We start from the raw sequence: 26,545 nt of genomic DNA, 5'->3' as shown, positions 1-26,545 counted from the left end.
CAAGTGAGGTATCATTTTTATCGGGAGACTTGGGGGAACGCTGGGTGGAAGGAAATTTGTAGCTCCTCTCAGATTCTAGAACTTTCTGCCACAGAAATGTGAGGGACATGTGTTTTTTTAGCCAAATGTTGAGGTTTGCAAAGGATTCTGGGTAACAGAACCTGGTCCGAGCCCCGCAAGTCACCCCTCCTTGGATTCCCCTAGGTCTCTAGTTTTCAGAAATGCACAGGTTTGGTAGGTTTCCCTAGGTGGCGGCTGAGCAAGAGGCCAAAATCTACAGGTAGTCACTTTGCTAAAAACAGCTCTGTTTTCTGTGATGTGTCCACGTTGTGTTTTGGGGCATATCCTGTCGCGGGCGCTAGGCCTACCCACACAAGTGAGGTATCATTTTTATCGGGAGACTTGGGGGAACATAGAATAGCAAAACAAGTGTTATTGCCCCTTGTCTTTCTCTACATTTATTCCTTCCAAATATAGGGGTGTGTGTAAAAAAGACATCTATTTGAGAAATTCCATGTAATTCACGTGCTACTATGGTCACCCCGGAATTCAGAGATGTGCAAATAACCACTGCTCCTCAACACCTTATCTTGTGCCCTTTTTGGAAATGCAAAGGTTTTCTTGATAGCTATTTTTTACTCCTTATATTTCAGCAAATGAATTACTGTATACCCGGTATAGAATGAAAACGCACTGCAGGGTGCAGCTCATTTATTGGCTCTGGGTTCCTCGGGTTCTTGATGAACCTACAAACCCTATATATCCCCGCAACCAGAGGAGTCCAGCAGACGTAACGGTATATTGCTTTCGATAATCTGACATTGCAGGGAAAAGTTACAGAGTAAAAAGTAGAGAAAAATTGATGTTTTTTTCACCTCAATTTCAATATTTTTCTTTTTCAGCTGTTATTTTCTGTAGGAAACCCTTGTAGGATCTACACAAATGACCCCTTGCTGAATTCAGAATTTTGTCTACTTTTCAGAAATGTTTAGGTTTCTGGGATCCAGCATTGGTTTCATGACCATTCCTGTCACTGACTGGAAGGAGGCTGAAAGCACAAAAAATTGCACAAATGGGGTATGCCCCAGTAAAATGCCAAAATTGTGTTGAAAAATTGGGTTTTCTGATTCAAGTCTGCCTGTTCCTGAAAGCTGGGAAGCTGCTGAGTTTAGCACCGCAAACCCTTTGTTGATGCCATTTTCAGGGGAAAAACCACAAGCCTTCTTCTGCAGCCCCTTTTTCCAATTGTTTTGAAAAAAACGAAATTTTCACTGTATTTTGGCCAATTTCTTGGCCTCCTTCAGGGGAACCCACAAAGTCTGGGTTCCTTTAGAATCCCTAGGATGTTGGAAAAAAAAGGACGCAAATTTGGCTTGGTTAGCTTATGTGGACAAAAAGTTATGAGGGTCTAAGCGCGAACTGCCCCAAATAGGCAAAAAAAGGCCTGGCACAGGAGGGGGAAAAGGCCTGGCAGCGAAGGGGTTAAATCAATGTAAGAGCTGCTAACTGTAACATTCAATAAAGAGATTTAAAAAAAATATATACAAATATACAGCACTTCATGACACAAACGGATGCTTATTGAGTAAGTAATATTTTCCTTTTACAGCACATTAATTTGAATTTTGTTTGAAAGATTAAGTTTCATACCTATTCTAAAACAAGCACAAGTGGGCCTGTGGAAAGGGAAATGAGAGATTAAAATAACACTGCTTTTTAACCTTGGGTCTTAAAATAGTGTTCTTTGCCACTTTCTGCACTCAGAAAGAGTTGGCTGCTCCCTGTATGTTATAGAGGTTATATGGTTTTCTTTAAGTATTGGACATGTGAAGAACTTTTCTCCATTTCTGACTGCATCATTTCAAATTTATCATCCAAACTCACCACTCTACACCCATCTTAGAAACTGAATTGATATTCTGCCATTCCTGTCAAAGTGAATGCACAGCACTCTTGTCTTGCTACTTAAATATTATACCACTGCCTATACACATGTTTGCACTTCTGCATACTATATCACTGGGTTCAGAACACCCTTCTCACTAAATTGTGCCAGTGTCTCAGCACCACTTTCAGTGCCTCCTCTCTTAGTATAGACAAACATACACAACACTTATAAACATGTCACATACAGTTTTTCTAATGTTATTATTTTCTGCCACTGGACCTGTCCAGCAAAAAGCAGCTGCTCCTAAGTGAGTATTTCCTTATGCTCATTTAGGGTCTCCTTCTTTTTTTTTATTGTAGACTATATTTCCTTTGTTTTGCCATAGGCTAACTGGACTTTAGAGCAGAAAGTTCTTGTGGAAGGGCAGTTTTCCCTGCTTTGGACTTCTTCTGTTAATAATCCTTATTATGCTATACTAAGGGGCAAATTATGAGTTGCAGAGCAGGAGTCCAAGAATTATGGGCCCAAAACCAACGATGCCGGTCAATTATTCAACTTCTGCGCTATCCAATTATCTGTTCCAGTTCTTTGAATGGGGAATAATTGTGCAGATGATAGATTTCCGGGGCCTTTTACACTTGAATGTCCCCGAACCTGCTCTGAGAAGTTGTTAACTTTGGAGTAGGGAGCCATTGCAGGTCAAGGGCCCTGGAAGTTTTCCGAGTCAGAGTGAGCTCCAGGGCTCCTGGGGACAAGCACCGAGCTGCATGGAATCAGCTTCTAGGATTTACCAGAAATAAAATTGTAATAAAGGCAGAATCTCAGTCTCCTTCTTAGTAATTATTCACTGCTTGGAACTTGGGAAGACTCCAAAGCTGGCACCACCGAAAAGCGGAGTATTCAGGAATAAAGGCTCTCACGCTATTTTGCTCCTTGCATACTAAAGTGAATTTAGTTTCTATCTGGTCTGCAATTTGTATTTGTAATTTCTAAGACAGGATTGAGAAACTTTGCTTAGTTATTGTTTTCTCTTGAAGAAAAATGGACTGTGGGTCTATTTCTGAATCTGTGTAACACATTCTTTATCCTACATCATTTTATGTCTGTAGAACAGATTTTCACAAAGATATCCCAGGCTATGTATAATCCTGAAAATAAAAATGACATATAGCTTTTGTACCTTTTTGCTGCTTTTTTGTTAACAATTAAAGTTACTGACTTCACCACAAACTCCATCTTATAGGTCATGTTTGAAAAACAAAATGTATTTTCTCCCTTAGTTATGACATACTCATCCATGTTCATGGGAAGTCTAGTTTTACCATTTTTTGCCCTGGTGCAAATAACATTTACTCCATTCCTTATTAAGTAAGAAGTAAAGATGTTGAAAATTGATATGCTCTCTGTTTTTTCACCCGTATATTATAGCCCCAGGTGGTGTGCTTGTTTTTGGCTTAATCTAGACTACATTATTGTAAGGAAATGACTCCTTGGCATGGTTACCCCCTGACTTTTTGCCTTTGCTGATGCCAAGTTAAGATTTGAAAGTGTGCTGGGACCCTGCTAACCAGGCCCCAGCACCAATGTTCTTTCCCTAAACTGTACCTTTGTCTCCACAATTGGCACAACCCTGGCACCCAGGTAAGTCCCTTGTAACTGGTACCAAGGTCCCTGCTGCCAGGGAAGGTCTCTAAGGGATGCAGCATGTCTTATGCAACCCTGGAGACCCTCACTCAGCACAGACACACTGCTTGCCAGCTTGTGTGTACTGGTGGGGTGAAAACGACTAAGTCGACATGGCATTCCCCTCAAAGTGCCATGCCAACCTCACACTGCCTGTGGCATAGGTAAGTCACCCCTCTAGCAGGCCTTACAGCCCTGAGGCAGGGTGCACTATACCACAGGTGAGGGCATATGTGCATGAGCACTATGCCCCTACAGTATCTAAGCAAAACCTTAGATATTGTAAGTGCAGGGTAGCCATAAGAGTATATGGTCTGGGAGTCTGTCAAATACGAACTCCACAGCACCATAATGGCTACACTGAAATCTGGGAAGTTTGGTATCAAACTTCTCAGCACAATAAATGCACACTGATGCCAGTGTGCACTTTATTGTAAAATACACCCAGGGGGCATCTTAGAGATGCCCCCTGAAAACATACCCGACTTCCAGTGTGGGCTGACTGACTAGTTTCTGCCAGCCTGCCACACACCAGACATGTTACTGGCCACATGGGGAGGGTGCCTTTGTCACTCTGTGGTCAGGAACAAAGCCTGTACTGGGTGGAGGTGCTTCTCACCTCCCCCTGCAGGAATTGTAACACCTGGCGGTGAGCTTCAATGGCTCACCCCCATTGTTACAGCGCCACAGGGCATCCCAGCTAGTGGAGATCCCCGCCCCTCCGGCCACTGCCCCCACTTTTGGCGGCAAGGCTGGAGGAGATAATGAGGAAAACAAGGAGGAGTCACTCCCCAGTCAGGACAGCCCCTAAGGTGCCCTGAGCTAAGGTGACTCTTACTTTTAGAAATCCTCCATCTTGCAGATGGAGGATTCCCCCAATAGGATTAGGGATGTGCCCCCCTCCCCACAGGGTGGAGGCACAAAGAGGGTGTAGCCACCCTCAGGGCCAGTAGCCATTGGCTACTGCCCTCCCAGACCTAAACACACCCCTAAATTGAGTATTTAGGGGCTCCCAGAACCAAGGAAGTTAGATTCCTGCAACCTAAAGAAGAAGAAAAACTGCTGACCTGAAGCCCTTCAGTGAAGACTGAGACGACAACTGATTTCGCCCCAGCCCCACCGGCCTGTCTCCCTACTTCCAAGAAAACTGTAACAGCGACGCAAGCAACAGGGTCCAGCGACCTCTGAAGCCTGAGAGGACTACCCTGCATCTAAAGGACCAAGCAGCTCCCGAGAACAGCGGCCCTGTTCAAGAAGCTGCAACTTTTTGAAACAAAGAAGCAACTTTTAAAAACCACACGTTTCCCGCCGGAAGCGTGAGACTTTCCACTTTGCATCCGATGCCCCTGGGTCAACCTGCGGAAAATGAACACTACAGGGAGGACTCCCCGGCGACTGCGAGCCCATGAGTAGCCAGAGTTGACCCCCCCCTGAGCCCCCACAGCGACACCTGCAGAGGAAATCCAGAGGCTCCCCCTGACCGCGACTGCCTGCTTCAAGGAACCCGACGCCTGGAAACAGCAGTGCACCCGCAGCCCCCAGGACCTGAAAGAACCGAACTCCAGTGCAGGAGCGACCCCCAGGCGACTCTCTGCCTAGCCCAGGTGGTGGCTACTCCGAGGAGCCCCCCCTGTGCCTGCCTGCCTGCATCGTTGAAGAGACCCCCGGGTTTCCCCATTGATTCCTATAGGAAACCCGACGCCTGTTTGCACTCTGCACCCAGCAGCCCCCGTGCCGCTCAGGGTGTACTTTCTGTGCCTGCTTGTGTCCCCCCCGGTGCCCTACAAAACCCCCCTGGTCTGCCCTCTGAAGTCGCGGGTACTTAACTGCTGGCAGACTGGAACCGGGGCACCCCTATTTCCATTGAAGCCTATGTGTTTTTGACCTCTGCACCTGACCGGCCCTGAGTTGCTGGTGTGGTAACTTTGGGGTTGCCTTGAACCCCCAATGGTGGGCTACCTTGGACCCAACTTTGAACCCTGTAAGTGTTTTACTTACCTGTGAACTTAACAAATACTTACCTCCCCCAGGAACTGTTGATTTTTGCACTGTGTCCACTTTTAAAATAGCTTATTGCTATTTTTGCCAAAACTGTACATGCTGTTGTGATTATTCAAAGTTCCTAGAATACCTGAGTGAAATACCTTTCATTTAAAGTATTGTTTGTACATCTTGAACCTGTGGTTCTTAAAATAAACTATGAAAAGATATTTTTCTATATAAAAACCTATTGGCCTGGAATTTGTCGTTGAGTGTGTGTTCCACATTTATTGCCTGTGTGTGTACAACAAATGCTTAACACTACCCTCTGATAAGCCTACTGCTCGACCACACTACCACAAAATAGAGCATTAGAATTATCTCTTTGTGCCACTATCTTACCTCTAAGGGGAACCCTTGGAGTCTGTGCACACTATTTCTTACTTTGAAACAGTATATACAGAGCCAACTTCCTACAATTATGTTATATTGATTTATCTGATAAAGACTTCTATTTGCAGATTCCTTACCTTAGAATATCCCCCAGGCATCAGACTGGATCTGGAGAGTTTTCTTCAAGCAGTACGCTTGTGTGCCGTCAGGTGGCGTCTGTCACTGCGTCCGTCGTTGGCATTGTGGTCACTGTGATGATGTCTCGGTCGTATATAGGCACCTCCTCTGCATAGTGACGTCAGGTCTTTTCTTTCCGCGTCATGCGCTAATCCGGAGAAAAGCTACCCTAGTCATTTTTTTCCAGAATAAGGCCCTTTTGTCAACTTTTTTGTGGTGACCCTTGGTGCGTCTAGGATTTCCCTGAAGACTGGGTTCAATCTTTGCAAGGCCTGTCACGCTATGGTGTTGATGACGGATCTGCATCGGGTCCGTTTGTGGTGTCTGAAGTGCAACCACTACCCAAAGTCGTGCTCAGAGTGCTGGGCCATGCACCTAAAGGCTTTGAGGGACCGGTCCCTATAGCTCATGGTGGCCTGGCGCTCGCTTCGTATCGTTCACGGTTTCGCTCCAGAGGAAAGTTTCAAGACCATTTGTAGAGTCACCACCACTCGTTGTCATCCAAATCTTCGGGTCATTCGGGTAAGACGAAGAAGTCATCGAAGAAGGCCAGACATTCTTCAACTTCACCACATCGCTCGGCCGATGCAGCACAGGAGGAGCATCGACTCTCCAGGCCTCTGTCTGTGGATCCTACTTCTGGGTCTGCTCCGTGCCTCCTCGAGTTTCCGGTAGTGGGTGACCCCTGCCCAACTCAAGGAGTTTTATGTGGCCATGCACCTCATATTTGGGCAGTCAGGCCTTTCTGCAGCTCCTTCGGGGCCTGGGGTTTCAGATGGGGGCCCTTCGGGTTCAGCGTTAGGGGCCTCGGCCTTCAAGATTCCCTCCAGATCTGCTACCGGATCCGTGCCAAAGGTGGTCGTACCACCGCCTCCTTCCCCGGCACTGACTAGGTAGTCGTCGTTCCCGAAGTCAGTTGTGCTCACGATCGACATCGACCCGATCCTTATCTGAGACGAGCCGGAACGGCGTCGGCCAATGCTGCTTCCGACTTCGATGGGGCCTTCTTACCCCAGGTTGGATTCGGACCCTTATTATGGTGGGTACAAATATAAGGAAAGATTGGAGGTTACGCTGGACCTTTTAGAATACAAGCTAGATAACCCCGATTTGAACTGGGCACAGGAATTGGGTGAGGATAGAGGTCTGGATACTTCTCCAGACATTGGCATGCTTTCTTCTCCTACCGTGGCAATGACGGAGGGAGCTTCTTATTCTATAGTGGTCAGTAGGGCGGCTGAGGTCCTTGGCCTAGAGCTGCCCACTGTAGCGCCCGGGCCGAATCTTCTGACTGAGGTGCTTCAACCTGGGGCTTCCACCTCAGATCCTCTCCTCCCCTTCAGTGAAGCCCTCACTGATGTCCTCCTGGGAACTTGGTTGATACCCAGCACAGGGACTCCTGTGAACAGGACAATTGCTAGCCGCCATTGGACCACACCGAACGACCCTAAATTCCTGTCCCAACACCCCACTCCAGAGAGCCTTATCATCCAGGCATCCTCGTCATTTGACGCATTCCCCTCCACTACCCTGGATAGGGAATCAAAGAGATTGTACCAACTTCAAAGAAATGTTTTCTTTCTTCAGTCTGGCCTTGCGGTTGGTGAACACTGCATGCCTTTTTGGCCACTATATCAACTCTTTGTGGGATACGGTCGCTCATGTTCTACTGCAGATCCTGGAGGAGACCCGGGTTATCGTCTCTCAAGAGGTTGCTAATGGGAAATGTAGGAAAGTGCCACTGTTTGCCCAGTTTCCCCCCCCCCCCCAACACACTTTTTGCCTAGTTTTGATGCAAACTTTGATTGAAATTGTGCTGGGATCCTGCTCACCAGGCCCCAGATCAGGTAGAACAACACTCTTTTTGGTTCCAGGTTGTGAAGTCTCGCCCTTTCTTTAGAAGAGTCAGCCGCAGCAAAAAAGGTAGGCAAGGCAATATTTTTACCTACATGAAAGGGTGTCACTATCTTCGCATGAAGGAGGCAAGTGTTTGAAAGACCAACTTGTCTGGATAAAATGGGGTGTAAGGAAATGCCTCCTTGGCATGGTTACCCCCTAACGTTTTGCCTTTGCTGATGCTAAGTTATGATTGAAAGTGTGCTGGGACCCTGCTAACCAGGCCCCAGCACTAGTGTTCTTTCCCTAAACCTGTACCTTTGTTACCACAATTGGCACAGCCCTGGCCCACAGTTAAGTCCCTTGTAAAAGATACCCATGGTACCAAGGGCCCTGTGGCCAGGGAAGGACTCTAAGGGCTGCTGCATGTATTATGCCACCTGGGGACCCCTCACTTAACCCATGGACACTGTCTTGCAGCTTGTGTGTGCTGGGGAGGAGAAAAACACAGTCGACACGGCCCCCCCCCCCCCAGGCTGCCATGTCCACCAACCACTGCCTGTGGCATAGGTCAGTCACCCTTCTAGCAGGCCTTACAGCCCTAAGGCAGGGTGCACTATAATATTTTAGTTGCAGATTCTTTACTGACCCATCCTCCTCCACTTGCAGACTAATTTCTAGGGATGGGGATTACCCTTTCAGGGTCTTAGTTTTGGTGCACCATTTTCAGTGTTCTTCATTGCTCCGCGCTTTGGCGTGGAAAGTCGTGAAGAACGAGTTACTTACCTTCGGTAACGACTTTTCTGGTGGATACATTAGCTACCTGTGGATTCCTCACCTAATGAATACTCCCATTGCGCCAGCATTCGACGGAAATCTTCTTCCTAGCTTCTGCACGCCGACGAGGACGTCACATTTGCCCTCGCGACGACGTCTGACGTCATACAGGCAATAAGAGGTCCTCGCCGACGTGCCGACGTCAGAACCAACATTTTTTACGTGCCTGAGAACAATAATCCAATGAGATGAAAGACAATAGCAATATTTCATGACATTGTAAACAACACATCATTGCGAGAAGATGGACCACTAATTTAATAAAATCCTTTTTTTTTTTAATTTTTTTAAACAAATAAATATAAACTAAATATATATATAGATATATACAAATGCATATATATATATATATATATATATATATATATATATATATATACATAATCTACACCAATCCTCAAAACTAAGAGGAGCACACTCAAGAATTACTTGGTTAGACCAAACAGGCAACGCGTAGGCGGGTGGGACCGTGAGGAATCCACAGGTAGCTAATGTATCCACCAGAAAAGTCGTTACCGAAGGTAAGTAACTCGTTCTTCTGATGGATACAACTACCTGTGGATTCCTCACCTAATGAATAGAGTCCCAAAGCAGTACCGCGCTCGGTGGTGGGTGCCTGAATGGTCAAACCAAGAAATCCTGCAGCACTGACCGTGCAAAATGGCCGTCCCTTCTGACCTCAGAGTCCAAGCAGTAATGCTTCGCAAAAGTGTGAAGGGATGACCAAGTTGCGGCCTTGCAGATGTCGACCACAGGAACACCTCTGGCCAAGGCCGAAGTGGCCGACTTAGCTCTGGTGGAACGAGCTCTAATACCATCAGGAGGATCTTTCTTTGCCAAAGAGTAACACATTTTAATGCAAAGAACAACCCACCTGGAGAGTGTTCTCTTGTGGACTGCCTTTCCTCTCCTCTTTCCCACGTATCTGATGAAAAGCTGATCCTCCAGCCTGAAATCCTTCGTCCTGTCTGTGTAAAAGCTTAACGCCCTCTTTGGGTCCAAGCGATGTAGTCTCTCTTCTTCCTTTGAAGGATGAGGCGGAGGATAAAACGTGGACAGAGTAATTGTCTGGGCCAAATGAAAGGGTGAAACAACCTTCAGAAGGAAAGCAGCCTTGGTCCTCAACATCACCTTATCCCCATAAAAAGTTGTATAAGGGGGTTTTACCGATAAAGCCTGCAACTCACTCACTCTCCTTGCAGAAGTTATAGCAACCAGGAAAACTGTTTTCAGAACTAACAATCTTAAGGGGCAAGAATGCATAGGCTCAAAAGGGGACCCCATAAGGAAAGTTAGGACCACGGACAAATCCCATTGAGGCATAACAAAAGGATTTGGAGGAAATTTATTCATAAGGCCCTTCAAAAATCTAAGTACTATAGGAGATTTAAATAACGAAGGCTGGTCTGGAAGGCAAATGAAGGCTGACAAAGCAGACCAGTAACCCTTAACAGTAGCCACTGCACAACCCCTCTGTGCTAAAGACAAAGCAAAAGATAAAACATCTGACAAATGAGCACGTAAGGGATCAATCAGTCTCTCTCCACACCATACCACAAATTTAGACCACCTATTAGCGTAGATAGATTTAGTGGAGTGTCGCCTGGCCGCTAAAATAACATCCACTACATCAGGCGGGATAGAAAAGGAACACAGGTTGCCCCGCTCAATCTCCAGGCATGAAGGTGCAGACTCTGGAGGTTGGGGTGTAAAACCTGCCCCTGCGACTGCGAGAGGAGGTCTGCCCTGAGAGGGAGACGGAGCGGAGGGCACAGTGAGAGTTGGAGAAGGTCGGAATACCACACCCTCCTTGGCCAATCCGGAGCAATTAAGATTACTTGGGCCCGGTCTTGGCGAACTTTCCTCAACACTCGAGGAATCAAGGTTATGGGGTGAAACGCGTAAAGCAACTGGTCGCACCAGGTTCTCTGAAACGCGTCCCCCAACGCTCCTTGCACCAGATACTGGAGGCTGCAGAATAACGGGCAGTGCGAATTCTCCCGGGTGGCAAACAGATCTATCCGAGGAAACCCCCACATCTGGAAGATTAGACGGACTTGATCTGGATGGAGACGCCACTCGTTTTCGGCCGAGAAATGGCGACTGAGACTGTCCGCACGTATGTTCAAGACTCCGATCAGATGATTTGCTACCAAGCAAATCTGATGGTCCTTTGCCCAGGACCATAGCCGAAGAGCTTCTCTGCAGAGAAGGTACGACCCCACTCCTCCCTGTTTGTTTATATACCACATCGCAGTAGTATTGTCCGTCAGGACCTGAACCGACTGACCGCGAAGGGACGGGAGGAAGGCCTTGAGAGCCAGACGTACAGCCCGTAACTCTAACAGATTGATATGAAACATCTGTTCCTGTGGAGACCAAAGCCCTTTGATCTCCAGGTCCCCCAGATGAGCTCCCCACCCTAGAGTGGAAGCATCCGTTATGACTGTGGTCACTGGTGGAGGCTGCGTGAACGTCCTTCCCCGGGAAAGATTGTCGTCCGCAATCCACCACTTCAAATCCGTGGCAGCATCCCTGGAGATCTTGACAGAACCTTCGAGATCTCCTTTGTGTTGAGACCACTGCCTTCGGAGGCACCACTGAAGAGCCCTCATGTGCCTGCGAGCATGCGTGACCAACAGTATGCAGGAGGCAAACAGACCGAGCAGACGTAGGACCTTGAGGACTGAAATGACCGCTCCACTTTGAAACATTGGAACCAACGCCTGAATGTCTTGAATCCGCTGAGGCGGAGGAAAGGCTCGATTCAATGTTGTATCCAGTACTGCCCCTATAAACAGGAGGCGCTGAGAGGGCTCTAGGTGAGATTTGGGCACGTCCACCGAAAAGCCCAGGTCGAACAACAACTGGGTTGTCGACTGCAGATGATGCAACACAAGCTCCGGGGACTTGGCTTTGATCAACCAGTCGTCCAGGTAAGGAAATACTGCTATCCCCTTCATTCTGAGCTCTGCCGCAACCACCGACATCACCTTCGTGAAGACTCGAGGTGCTGAAGTAAGACCAAACGGGAGGACCGCAAACTGATAGTGCTGCGACCCTACCACAAACCGGAGGTACTTCCTGTGCAACTTGAGTATCGGGATATGAAAATAAGCATCCTGCAAGTCGACAGACACCATCCAATCTCCCTTGTTCAACGCCAAAAGCACCTGAGCTAGGGTCAGCATCTTGAACTTTTTCTGTTTGAGGATCCAATTCAACATCCTCAGGTCCAGGATTGGTCTCAACCGACCATCCTTCTTGGGAATCAGGAAGTACCTTGAATAACAACCTTGACCCTTTTCCTGCCCTGGAACCAACTCCACCGCACCCTTTAAAAGGAGGACTTGAACCTCCTGTTCTAACAACAGGAGGTGTTCTTCTGAACAATAAGAAGGGCGGGGCATGATGGGGGGTGGAAACTCCCGAAAGGGAAGGGTGTAGCCTTTTCTCACAATGCTGGTAACCCAGGCGTCTGATGTGATAACCTCCCACTTGTGAAGAAAATACAGTAACCTTCCCCCTACAGGAGAGGAGTGAGTGGGAATTGGTGGAAGCCTAAGGCTGCTTCCCCTGCTGCACCCCTCCAGAGGAAGAGGAAGAGGCAGAGTGCTGCTGAGAGGCTCCCCTGGTACGGACCCTACCCCTCCCTCTAAAAGATCTATAGGCGAGAGAAGAGGTAGGCTGTTGGAATTTCCCCCGAAAGGAGGAGGAGGATGAGCCACAACCAAATCCTCGAAACCTCCTAAAAAATCTGGAGGAGGCAGAAGAAGTGGCTTGTAGTCCTAACGACTTGGCCGGTGCCCTGCTCTCCTTAAACCTCTCCAAAGCAGAATCTGCTTTGGCACCAAAGAGCTTGTCCCCATCAAAAGGGAGGTCCAACAGGGTCGACTGCACATCCGAAGAGAAACCTGAGTTGCGAAGCCAAGCCTGTCTTCTCGCAACCACAGCTGTGCCCATCGCTCTGGCCACCGAGTCAGTTGTATCCAACCCAGATTGGATAACCTGGGTTGCAGCAGCTTGAGCGTCTGACACGAGATTCAACAGCCCTTGAGGAACCTCTGTACACGTAGATGTTATCTCGTCCATCAGAGCATAAATGTACCTCCCCAAAATACACATAGCATTGGTGGACTTTAACGCCATGCTACATGACGAGAACACTTTCTTTGATTGCATATCCATCTTTTTGGAGTCCCTGTCCGCCAGCACTAATGGAAAAGATCCAGGCGCAGATCTTGTCGAACAGGAAGCCTGGACCACCAAGCTTTCAGGCGTAGGGTGTCTGGAAATAAAGCCAGGGTCAGTTGGTGCAGCCCGATACCTCCTGGCCACAGACCTATTGACAGCCGAGGAAGATACCGGCTTCTTCCAGACCTCCAATACAGGTTCCAGCAGCGCCTCTTTAAATGGCAAAAGAGGTTCTGCTGATGTAGAGGCCGGATGTAAAACCTCAGTCAGCAGATTTTGCTTTGCCTCAGTTACCGGCAAAGGCAGTTCCAGGAAGTTAGCTGCCTTCTTTATCACAGCATGAAAAATGGCCGCCTCTTCAGTATACTCCCCTGGAGATGACAAGTCCCACTCAGGGGAAGTATCAAGGCCACTAGCTGTATCCAGCCCATGAAGACCCTCGCCAGAGTCCTCAATTTCTCCTTCCTCCAGGACCTGCTGATACTCTTGTTCTTCCAAGAGACGGAGAGCACGTCTCCTTGAATGCAGCCTCTCCTCAATCCTCGGCGTCGACATGGCGTCAGCAGATGTCGAAGAACGACGCCGATCACCGGATCCGTCTGACGCCGGGTCAACAGGCGCCACAGGTAGCTCCGGCGCCGAACCAGGAGTCGGATGAAGAGAAGACTGCCTTGGAGTCGCAGAAGGCCCAGACGGTGTCACTGGCCGAAACACCGAAGCCGATGGAGCCGAAACCTCCAGAGCCGAAGCCTCTGAAGCCACCAGAGCTGACACCGGCGCCGAGCCCACGTTCCCCAAGGAGAGAAAGGGCATGAAGGGTGCTGGTCGCAGCGGAGCCGGAGTACCCAAACTGAAAGCCAAAGGACCCGAAGGCCCAGCCGGTGCGCCACCTGGAGCCATCTGCTGAAAGATGGAAAACATTGCTTTTAAAAATGCGGTATTATCGGCTCCAGGGGCCGGAAAAGCCGGATACTGGGGTGCCTGGATCGAAGGCGACCCAGATGCCAGCCTCGACGTCTGCAACGTCGGTGAGAACTTTTGAGGTTGTGGCACCTCAAATACTGAAGGCGGCTGGCCCGAAGACCCGGGCGAAGACAGCGAGGCTGGAGAAGGCAACGGCGTCGATGGATGAGGAGTGACTGTGGGACTGACCTCCCAAGTCTTCTGACGTCGAGTCGATGGCGACCTCGACCAAGACCTCTCCTTACTCGACCGGCGCCGGGAGTCTCGATGACGTCGATGAGACTTCGGCGAGGAGGATTTTCTATGGTGCCTCTTCTCCTTTCTCTTCGACTTCGCCATAAAAAGTTTGGCCTCTCGCTCCTTCAGGGCTTTCGGATTCATGTGCTGACATGAATCACACCTGGCCACATCATGGTCGGAACTCAAACACCACAAACAGGCCGAATGTGGGTCAGTAACCGACATTTTGCCCCCACATTCTCGACAGGGCTTAAAACCAGACTTCCTGTGAGACATAGTAACCTCAGAGAAAAAACACACAGCCAAAAACACACTGTAACTGCCGAACAGCAACAGTAGCTCCCTCGAAGATAACCGTTTAGAATGGCACGGAAAAAAGGGAACTGACGTCGGCACGTCGGCGAGGACCTCTTATTGCCTGTATGACGTCAGACGGCGTCGCGTGGGCAAATGTGACGTCCTCGTCGGCGTGCAGAAGCTAGGAAGAAGATTTCCGTCGAATGCTGGCGCAATGGGAGTATTCATTAGGTGAGGAATCCACAGGTAGTTGTATCCATCAGAAAAGAAGCTGATGTCAGTACGGTGAGGCGCCCCCTACAAATGACCCTGATGTCATTGAGGCGACCACGATGCCGACGACTGACGTGGCGTCGACGGATACCACCTGACAGCGCGCAAGGGTACTGCTCGAAGAAAAATCCTGTCTGACGCCTGGGGGAAATTCTAAGGTAAGGAATCTGCAACTAGAATATGCCTCTACCAGATAAATTGTTCCGAAGGTAAGTAACTTGTTCATATAGCGTACTACTCACCCAAGAGAATATTCAGGCGCTTGGCCATGTGTGTAGTTTAGTGGTCCCCAGCTGCTCATTCGAATAGCCAAGTCTTCAGCTACTTGCAGAACTCAAGAAGTGAGGAGGAAGCTCTGGTGTGTAAAGGGAGGTTGTTCCATGTTTTGGGTGCGATGTAAGAGTGAGCGACCTCCAGTTTTGATCTTGCAGATGCAGGAAATGTGTGAGATTGAGGTAGAGTTTAGGTGTCTGGTGGGTCAGTGAAAGTGTATGCTACTTTCAGGTATTCTGGCCCTGTAGGACTTTCTATGTGTGCGTGAGGAGATTGAATTGGCTTGGCTTGTGAACGGAGAGCCAGTGGAGCTTCCTAAGGTCCGGTGTGATGAGTGCAGCATGGCAGGTTGAGTTTAAGTCTTGCAGTGATGTGCTGGATGGTATGGAGCTTGTGTAGCAGTTGCTTGGAGATTTTGGTACAGTGTTGCTGTAGTCCAGCCTGCTGGTGATGAGTGCTTGCATGACAGTCCATCTGGTGTTCCGAGGAAACCATTTGACGTTTTTTTTTCCAGCATGCATACGATGTTGGAAGCAGGAGGTGCACACTACTTTGAGTTGTGCTGTCATGTTGAGCTTGTCATCCAGGATGATCCCTAGATTTCTTGCGTGGTTTGTGGGTGTGGGTGTTGGTCTTAACTCCGACGGCCACCAGGTGGAATCCCATTGAGAGATCTTGTTGCCGAAGACCAGTACTTCTGTCTTGCCGGAGTTGAGCTGCAGGCAGTTGATTCGCATCTAGTCTGCAATCATGGTCATAAAGTTGGGTCTGGCTGTGGTTGTTTTGTCCGTTAGGTAGAGGATGATTTGGGTGTCATTGGCGTAGGAGATGATGGTGATGTCTTGTGATTGGATAATGTTGTTGAGCGGTGTCATGTATATGTTGAAAATGATAGGACTCTACAGTATTGTTAACAAAATTTCAGATCTGCTTCTGCATTTATGCGTAACTGTCCACTTTGTTTGCTCTTCACCATTTCCGAGTGGAGTATTACGCTTAGGTGAGGACTTCTATGTCTCCACCTCCTCAAATGAAGGGTTGGAGCCTCTTTTGAATAAGCCTGACAGTGTAACATTACTACAAAGAACTTTATGAAAGTATTGTGAAATGTAAGAAACTTGTAATAGACGTTCACAAAAATAAATATATTTATTTGTAAAATTACTTAATGTGTTTATTAATAACCCGAGACTAATAAATCATCAAAGCACATTAACACTTCAAATTGAATGGGTTGTCTAAAATATTAAAATTAATGAAACATATTATTGTAATTTACAAATATTATTTTTACCAGTAATTAAACTTAAAGCCCACTAACATTTGTTTTTATTTCATTTGTAGGAAACATGCTTAACAGTTATGTATTTAATTATTTCAAATACTTTTATGTTTTACAAAATAAGCTCCAATAAATAAAGGTTTGTAAAAAGTTATTAATTATACTCACGGCTACCGGAATTAAACCCTAGAGGAGGACCAGATTGTCTAGAAAAGAAGTAGTGTGGCAGGTTTTGTGATAGTATTAATTTATTATGGTATTTTTACACATGGCAATACTGCCCGGGCAAAGATTTCACCTGATACTACCAGTTTAACACACAAATGCAGCAATAAGAAGTTGAAAGATTACCAGTAGACCTTTGCAAAGAGCTTTTTACTACAGTACTACAATGGAACGTGTGTCGCCACATTTTTAGTAACATTTGATCAGTTTGAGCTAGAACCATTTTTTTGGGTTACAATCTGCCGATTATGCCTCAGATTATGGATTATGTGGCAAAGGCGGCAAACTGATGATTATGCAAAAAAGGCTGCAGCCACAAAATCGGATATTTCCAGTGAATATGATTATCCTTAATGTTTAGCATTGTATAAATGTATTAAATATGGCGGTAATTTAATTAATTTAACATTCATTCCCATGGGCTGTTAGTTACATTTTCAATTTCTATTGTTTTCTAGGGGTGTGTTGCAGTACTAGCGGTTGGGAATGTGTGTTTGCATTCTCATACTTTTTTGTGGATGTGTTTTTTGAAATTGCATGTCTCTCCCAAATCCATCCTTAATTTCCTCTGAAACCCACACATTTCTGAATATTTGTTCACAATTTCCTCACCACTTCCCCTTTTCCCTCCCCAGTTGCAGTGATCTAAGCACAGAACAGACAGTTGAGGCAGCAGTGGAGATCTCCACCCATAGGTTTGCGAATTGCATTTTGTAGCGTAGGAAAGTGCCCTCGTTCTTGCCGTGGTTACCCCCATTTTCTGCCTGTTAGTATGTTTGACTGTGTCTACTGGCTTCTTGCTAACCAGAACCCCAGTAGTTTTGCTCTCTCCCCTTAATTGTACCATTTTCTTCCCACAATTAGCATACTGGTACCCCCATGTAGGTCCCTAGTATATGGTACCTTGGTACCCAGGACATTGAGATTCCAGGAGATCCCTATGGGCTGCAGCAGTTATTCTGCCACCCATAGGGAGCCCATGCAAAGGGTTCAGCAGGCCTGCCATTGCAATCTGCGTGAACTGGGTGCATGCACCCGGTTTCACTACAGGTCACTGCGAGTCACCCCTATGGTAGGCCCTCTCAGCCCAGAGGGCAGGTACCTGTGTGTGAGGGCACCCCTGCACTAGCAGAGGTGCCCCCATGAACTCCAGCACCATTTTACTGGACTTCATGAGTGCGTGCTGCCATTTTATATATGTACTGGACATAAGTCACTACCTATGTTCAGCTCCATAACAGTAACTCCGAACCTGGGCATGTTTGCTATCAAACATTTTGAATCATACCCCAATACTATTGCAAGTATTGAAAGTATGATTCCATGCACTCAGGGTGCTCCTTAGAAGACACCCAAGATTACTACCACCAGTCTTAGAGGGTTTCTCTGGCAGCCCAGCTGCTGCCAACTCTGACAAGTTTCTTCCCTCCTACTGCTTGATCTGATGAAGCCTAGGAAGGCAGAACAGAGGATTTCCTTTGGGAGGTAACACCCTCTCCCTTTGGAAATAGGTGTGGCTGGCTTGGGAGGGTTAGCTTCCCCAAGCCACTGGTTTGCTTTGAAGGGCACATTTGGTGCCCTCTGTGCATAAACCAGTCCACACCGGTTCAGGGACCACCAGTCCCTGCTCTGGCACAAAACTGGACAATGGAAAGGGGAGTGACGACTCCCCTGTCCATCACCACCCCAAGGGTGGTGCCCAAAGGTCCTCCAGAGGGACCCTGGATTCTGCCATCTTGATTCTAAGGTTGGCAGGGAACTCTGGGAGCATCTGAGTGGCCAGGCCGGGAAGGTAATGTCAGAGCCCCCTTCTGATCAGTGCTTACCTGATTAGGTGGCCAATCCCCCTTTCAGGGCTATTTCGGGTCACTCTCTTGGGTGGGGTCCTCAGATTCGGCTTGCAAGATTTCAGCAGGACTCCTCTGCAACATTTACTTTGACCTCTGACCTCTGGAGGAACCGCGACTGGACCCTCCAGGACTCCCCAAGCTGCAGATCCACGAGGAAGACTCTTCTGCAACATTGTATCCAAAGTTCCTGCCAGCTTTGCAACAGTTTCTTCACCGTGCATCCTCCGAAGACTGCAACTCTTCATCTTGCACAAGAAGAAGGAATCTCCCTTGGAGTGAAGGATTCACTTCCCTGCAACCACAAGCACCTACAACAAGCTACGACTGGCTGCCGGGATCCCCTCTCCTGCTGTGCCGCCTGGATCCTGCATCACGGGTGGTGGTCCGGAGTAGTCCTCTTGGTCCTCTCTGCCAGCTGTCCAGCTTTGGTGGAGGTAAACCTTTGCCTTCCCACGCAGGACAGCACCCTGGTGCACCACGTCTCTTTCAGCTGCCAAGGCTTGTTTGCGTCTCCTCCAAGGGGTCTTCAGTCGATGTGCAGCTCCAGTCCCCAGCACTCCGTCCTGCAAATCCCAGCCTCCTGCATGGTTCTCCTGCGTTGTGGGATCCACTTTTGTAGTGCTGCATGGACTTCTTTGACTTCTGTGTCCCCATCCTATGGGACTCCTGTGGGTGCTGCCTCTGCTTCTGTAGACTCTCTACGACACTGAGTGTCCCTTGTGACTCCCATGCCTGGGTTGAGTCCTCCTGTGCCTTTCTGGTCCCCAGCAGCACCTCTTTTCCACTAACTGCGAGTTTGCCTTTGCCAAGGGTTGTTGGTGGAAATCCTGTACCGACAACCGTCTGCAATCTTCCTTCCGGCATAGGACATCTTCTGCATCCATCTGGAACTCTTCACAGACTCCTGGGCTGCAGTACTGACCTGTTCTTCAGAACCATCGAGCAACTCCTGCATCCACAGCTGGGTGGGTAGTACCTCCTACTCCTCCTAAACTCCACTGTGTCTCTTGGACTTGGTGTCCTCTCTCTCTTCAGGAATCCACCACTGGTTTTCTTGCAGTCTTCTCTGTGTGTCTTCTTTTTCTTCTTTACTTCCTTTTAGGTGGTTTGGGGTAAATCCAGTGTTTCACTCCTGCATTCCTGGTAGCTGGGGAGGTACTGTGGTACTTACCTCTGTGGGTTTCTAATATTCCAGCTCCCCTCTAAACATTTTACTTACCTAGGTGTGGATACCTTGTTCACATTCCATTTTTTTCAGTATATGGTTTGTGTTCCCCCAGTGTCACTATTGGTTATTACTGTTTACACTGTTTTTTTTTTAACCTTTTCTATGCCTTTTTCGGATTGCTAGTGTATATATTTAGTGGATTACTTACCTCCTAAGGGTGGGTCGCCTGTCCAGTAATTTGTGATATGTGCCAAAAATAAAGTACCTTTATTTTTGTACAACTGAGTGTTTTCTTTCATGTGTGCAAGTGATGTGCGACTATAGTGGTATTGCATGAGCTTTGCTTGTCTCCTAGATAAGCCTTTGGCTGCTCATCCACAGCTACCTCTAGAGAGCCTGGCTTCTATACACTGCCTACACTTCACTAAGAGGGGATACCTGGACCTGGTATAAGGTATAAGTACCTTGGGTACCCACCACATACCAGGCCAGCTTCCTACATGTTGTAAGTAACGACCTAATAAAATTGCAGTTTGTGAATCAGGCCTTTTGTCCTTTTATCCTGATGTCTCATCTAGTGACTGTGCCTTGTTTGCCCTGATTGTGAAGTTAAGACAAAGGCAGAGTTAAAATTATTCTCAACATGTTACTAGTTACAGTTTCACACAAGCTCTTTCCCTCTTCTGCCTCACCTCTGCCTTAACAATCTCCCTTCTTTAGAACAACCTACTCTGTGGGAATTATTGGCTCCTTTGACCTTTAATTCATGAATTGAAATTCTAGAATCTTACTTGAATTTGAGGAGCTGCCTAGAGAAATCCTGATGCAGGCAGCTTAAACTTGGGAGATGATTCTAGGCACATTCCATGCCTGATGAAGACAGCTTAAACTTGGTAGAAGAGCATTCCAGACACATTCGTTGCAACAGCTCTCCTGGATTTCAGGATATTCTTTCTCTCTGGAGGTGATCAGATCTCAGTGCCTCAAACCCCACAACAAGAGCATCATCCATATTTCTTGTCATTGCTTCCATACTTATATATATATATATATATATATATATACACTTATATATTCAATTCAGAGTCCCGAGGTATGGACCTAACCTAATGCTGCAGAACCAATCTAGTGACAGCATACGGGGGAGGGAAGCCACAGTATGAGGGCCAATGATGATATCAGTCAATAAGTGACTTTGGAGGAAGAAACTTCTCCGCCACACTGAGCTTGTATTTAAAGTTCCTCTTATGGTGACAGGTATTTTTCCTCCATTTGGTTCCCATCGGGGTGGCATGTAGTGATTTTAGCAATGGTGCTCAGTGTTTCCATTGAAAAAATATCACAATTATACATTTTATATAGAGAGAAGAGCTTGTATGGCACGTGTCTTCCTTAGTTAGAAGTATAGCACGTTTTCCCTTCTGAAGCTACTTGCTTGCTTAGTTGGGTGAATAGGTGCTGTGCTAGCAAATGTTCACAAAGGGAATGCAGAACAAGATGTCCTTCTATTCCATTGCACTCAGATTTACCATTGCACACCTATGTTTATTCTTGATAGTCAATTTCTCATGCTTAATTCTTTTGGTAGCTTTCTTGTATCTCCGTTTTTCCTCTTCTGATATCCTTTTCTAAACCACTTTTTTATTCATTCTTTTATCTTTGCTCTCTTTGTTTTCCGTTTCCAAATAGAGGAACAAAATCTGCGATCTTAAGTAGTTCAAATTTGTTTCTTTTTATGATGAAGGTACTTATCAAACAGGAGTCCGGAGAGCCTCATTATCCGTCCTTGGTTACTAGTACATCCTCACAGCCAGCACTCCAGCAGTATGTCTCTGTGAAAGGCAACCATATTATTTCCATGTCGCCACAAAAGCCTCTCGTGAATGTCAGTGAGGTTCCGAGTACACCAGGCAAGGTACCTTTATTAATGCAATATCTAGCTTGTTCAAAAAAAAAAAAAAAAGAAAAGAAAAAAAGAACAGTGTGTTAGAAATGTATTGTAATATTTTTTGTAGAATAATGTCTAACTGTTAGCAGATGTATAATGTGTCATGTGGCAGTAATGAATCATGAAAATGAAGGATTTTAATCATTGAATAAAATTACTTTGTTTTTGACACAAGTGCTTTTAACTTGGAGAGGGAGTTCTTAATTGTGTTTCTCCTGTTGAAATATACCTGCAAAAGGGACAGAAATATTTACCACCTCTGTATCTCCTCCCTTCACAGATCCATTCCCTACTCACCCAAGGCATGCCCTAGGCCCTTATCTGAATTCCGCCATTCACCTCCATGAACTGGATTGCCAACCTAAGTCCTCGTCTCTCCTTTGTCTCTCCTCTCTTCAAAGGGTTCTTCTTGTCCTTAGAATCCCCCTCTCTTTCTCTAAGCCCTCCTGTTTGCTTACCTTTTCTTCTCAAAGTCTTGGGCTCTATTGTGGCTTTCTTTATTAAGAGATGTGGAGAGGTTGAGTGAGCAAAGTGCCTCTGCTCATCACTTATTTGCTTCTTAAAACTCACTAGGGGCAGCCATATTAGTATGAAAGGAACTGTCCTTTTGACACGTCAGAAGAATTGTAGATGAGGAAGAGTGCAAACTTAAAATACATAGATCAGTAGGTTTGGCGGGTTGGGAGGGGAGACATGCGGTACCCATTTGTTAACACAGGCAGTTCTAATACAGGCGGCCCGCAATATTTCCATGATGTAATGTCAGATCACTCTTTACTAAACCTGTCTAAAGGGAGGGCGGGAATGGGGCGGGCGCGGATATGGGTAAAGATACTTCCTGGGAGAGATCCAAGTTAAGGCTTTACTTTCTATTCCTCCATCCATGACATGATGTTCCATATTCACTGCTGCTTGTTCACACACAATGTCTGTGACTGAATGGATGGGGCTTAAACTCCTGCCAAGGAGTGTTTCTGATCATTCCACTGTGGTTGTTACTCTGACATTGCCATCCAGCTCCTTTAAGTGGCACAACTAGTGTTCCCTCTTGGACACTCTGCAGAATCATTTATTCGCATCCAAAGTGCAAACCACAGTCATCAAGCATGTTTCAGTAAATTAGGTTCATTCTCCAGCAGCATCACGATCTTGAAAGGCTGTTTGGCATACTTTAGAGTGAAATGTATATCTATGCATGCTCGATTAGTAAACGTAATTCCGGCCAACTCACATGGCATGAAAAGGATGTACCAGAGTGTCAATATGCAATTTTCAGGAATAAGTCACTGCTTCATAAATGTATTGCGGTTCTTCTAAAAAATGTTGAAATGCAGCAGGCTGCAAAATTAAATATATAGGCAAATATGCCAGGGCAAGATTATATGGGTAAGGGAGATTATCCAGGAAAGACCCACACAAGATTGATAAGGCGACCTTGACTTGGGGTTACATAGCACAAATGGAACATGATAATGGTGGGTGGTCCTCTGATGCAGGGTGTATTTGTGCCATGATTATGGAGTTCTTTGAGTTACTTTATTCATCCAGCTTCCAGTGGGCTGACAAAAACTTACATGACACAAATCACACGTGTTTGTCTAATGCGCATTAACAGTATTCCGTGTGTACAGCCCATATTCTTTGACCAAATCAACTGTCAAAATTATACATTGGAGAAAGGTTCAAGGGCTTGGAAGTAACACATGAAAAGGAAACCTTTGCAAAAATGCCTATTGACTTAATAGCCACTCCTTAAATTTTTGAGAATCAAGACAATGGTTTTGATCAGTGAGAGATGACTTATTCAAGATAAATTCTTCTGTCATTAATCCACTTATTGACTGATATCATCCTTGGCCCTCATATTGTTGCTTCTTGTATGCTGGGTAGAGAATCCAACAGGGTCACTTTGTGCCATAGTTACTCAACGCTTCTTATTTCTCTACAGCCCTCTTAAACCCCCACCACGCTCGAGAGATTTGGGATATGGTCATAGTTAAACCGCCAACTCTCAAATTGTGTCCTGTCTCTACATACCAATTTAATGCAGTGTAACTCTTAAAGCAGCCCTGCTCCTGCACAAAGCAGCCACAGTTCCCCGCCCTTAGCTGTCAGTTTACCATATTGTGTTGTCCTTGTAACATAAGGGGAACTGGCAGGCACCTGCCTTTTTAGGACCTCTCCAGACATACAAAAGTATACTCTATGTGAGTACTTGACTCTCAAAGTCTTCTACTCTACGTTGATGGCCTTGATAGGTACCCACTTTTCCTAGGGGCGTGCAGGGGGCCCTAGAAGAGACACCTACCTGGACCACAGAAACAGTCTGGTTGGCTTTGCTCCAACAGATGCATTTTGGACTCTGAAGACTATCATATCACTAAGTTCTGCACTAATCAGCCTTTGAGAAAATAGTTGTTATGATGCAGATTTACATAAACTTAAAAATTGGTCGTTTTACAAGAGTACTGGATATAGGATTTGGGGGCATGTCTGATCTTAGTTATCTGGGAGTTTAAAATTTCTATCGTTGAACATACATTTGGGGATATTGCATTTGGTCACTATTTAGAAGTTCATTGAGATGAAGTCAATTTTTGCTCTGGTAGTATTTGACTGAAAAAAAACTTTTACGAGTTTTAATTTGTAACTATTTTCTGTGTGAACTTAAAAAATAGTTGGCAATTTTATGCATGGAATTCTTTCACAGTTACATAGAATATTGTAGAGTAACTTGGCATAATTGTTTAATGGAACCCAAGAGCAAAGCAGAGACCTCTTTGGCACAAAGGCTGATTAATTTTTTATTTTTTTTGCTGAGCTGATCAAGGGTGGGTTAGTTGAAATAATCACTTTAGTAGGATCTTCACCAACCTGTCCACTGTCTAAGGGAAATGTATATGATGTGTCATTAAGACCAGCACTGTGCTCTGTACCTGTGTTTACACTCTCTGGCGCAGCATTATGAAGTTGGATAATTTGTAGTATGTTTTTCCTGTAGCAATGAAATTGAAGAGTAATTTGTAAAGTTGTATAAAAACCCACATGCATAAGTGATGTTCATGGTCTCATAAACTGGCAATCAATGCTGCGTTACTTGATGGATGTATTATCCATGCAAGAATGTTGTTTTTAAATTTTTATGGGTCCTGTGATTGAGTGCTAGTGACGTAGTAGTGATAAGGATCATCAAGGGAAAATGTGTTTGTAGCATGTGTGGCTATAGCTATAAATACTGTGCATACTTTTGCCATCAAGTGCTGGGCTTGGATATTTGCAAGTTGTTTTTCTTTGAAGAAGTCTTGCAATTCACGAGATGTGCTGTGGCTCCAGCGGGAAATGCTCATGGGCATGACTCCATGGTAGATTGTTTTTTTTTTTTTTTTTAGGGCTTGGCCTCTCTCCAGGAGGGCTCCTGGTTTATTGTGTTCTAAACATGTTCTTCAGGCCCACAAGGTTAATTTTCAATACTGACACATCAGGGTAACTAGTTCTCTAACAAGCCACTGCCTTCTCTCCTTCTCACATACCTGCGGAGGTCCCGACGAGCAACACTTGGTACCCATGAGCCATGTCATCAGGCTCCGCCTACCCTTCAAGGACTACATGCTCTTCTTCAGTCTTCATCACCAGAGAATGCATACTGAAAGGGGGTGATGGTAAGTACCCCTTTCCAATATTGCCCTCAATAAACTTCCAAATATTCATTGTTGGGTCACCAACATGTCTGCAAGTTGCTTTTCTCCCGATCATAAATACAACTCTTGACCTGCAAGATCTGCCTTGCTTTCCGTTCAAAGAAAACCCTCAAGTATCGAAGGGAAAGGCTCTGGGATCTTCGCAAGATCCACCAGCAGGAATCCTTCAAGATTCCAGATATCTTTGGGGAGGAAGATCCCTATAGTGCTGAGAAGGATGGAGAAGCCTGCTAATCAGGAGTCCCTGCAGCCCAGGTGACTCACAGTCCACATCAGGCTATTTGTGCCCATCAGGCCTCGAGGAGGTATAGGACGTTAAGCCGGCACCAGAGACTACTGGTCCTCATACAGAGACCATATCACATGTCATAAGAATGCCATCTGGCCCAAGTTCCATACCTCTAAGCACAGATGGTTCCATGCCGAGGTGAAGCATGACTGCTACAGGATTTAGTCATCAAACCCCGAACATGGACATGAAAGACTGCCTTCGGGCTGCATTTGGCACCAGTTCAAGGCCTCTGGGTAAAAAAAAGAAAGAAAAAAAAAAAGACTCCATTCAAGGACATCAACCCCCACCTAGAGCCTTACCCATTCTATATAAGGGTGGTGAGTATTTCTGCTTGCTCTTCAAGGCATTGCCAAATGCAGTGACAAAGGCGGCACAAAGCTCTTGTCAACACTGAAAACCTTGTCACACACCAAATCGGAGATACTACAGAGACTTGAGGATTAACTCAACACCTGGCAGAAGTGTCTCCTCTTGCCATCATGAGTTGGGCTGGGATATTTACAAGTTTATTTTCTTGGAAAAATTATTTCAAGTCATGAAATGTGCTGTGAACCCTCCCTTAGTGGGAAATGCACATGGGTACAACTCCCATGTTAGATTGTTGTTTTCTGATTATTATTTTTTGGCCACAGGACACAGTTCAAAAACATTAAAAAGAACACAACAGTTCTGAACTACCACCTCAGCTGACCTGCTGCAGGGTTACCAAAGACAGCAGCAGGTAGGGGCGACTCCAAGGGTGGTTATAGAGCAATAACAGAGGTAATGGCGGAGGTAAAGGATTCTCCACCTCAAAGTAGGGACATACCCTTCCTGCCACCTCCCCTTTTACCCTCGCATCCTCCCAACCAACCATGTCACTTGTCAGGCGGAGACTACACGCGATTTCCTCTCTTGTTCTGAGAAAATCACAACAGACCAGTGGGTATTAATGGTGATTCATCATGGCTACTGCCTAGAACTTCTCACAACCTCTACCAACATCCCTTCTCTCACACTCCTTCTCAGCAGAGACCATCTTCTCCTCCTTGAAGAAGTGGTCCAAGCA

General features: G+C 46.3%; 1 protein-coding gene across 2 annotated transcripts in view; it reads left to right on the top strand.

Moving 5' to 3' along the window:
- The window catches only part of YEATS2 (YEATS domain containing 2), a 1,667,962-nt gene that overhangs the window by 674,485 nt on the left and 966,932 nt on the right, over positions 1 to 26,545 (top strand). Inside the window, exon 14 of one of the 2 annotated variants that reach the window (XM_069213698.1) lies at positions 21,304 to 21,474. The exons of the other annotated variant lie outside the window; for it this stretch is intronic. Coding sequence (XP_069069799.1) covers positions 21,304 to 21,474 — 171 coding nt within the window. The remainder of the gene's footprint in view (positions 1 to 21,303; positions 21,475 to 26,545) is intronic. 2 annotated transcript variants of the gene reach the window in all.

Source organism: Pleurodeles waltl, chromosome 11, assembly GCF_031143425.1.
Source record: "Pleurodeles waltl isolate 20211129_DDA chromosome 11, aPleWal1.hap1.20221129, whole genome shotgun sequence".
Lineage (NCBI taxonomy): Eukaryota > Metazoa > Chordata > Amphibia > Caudata > Salamandridae > Pleurodeles > Pleurodeles waltl.
Note: the sequence above shows the minus strand (reverse complement) of the source record. Positions and strands in the feature narration are given on the sequence as shown.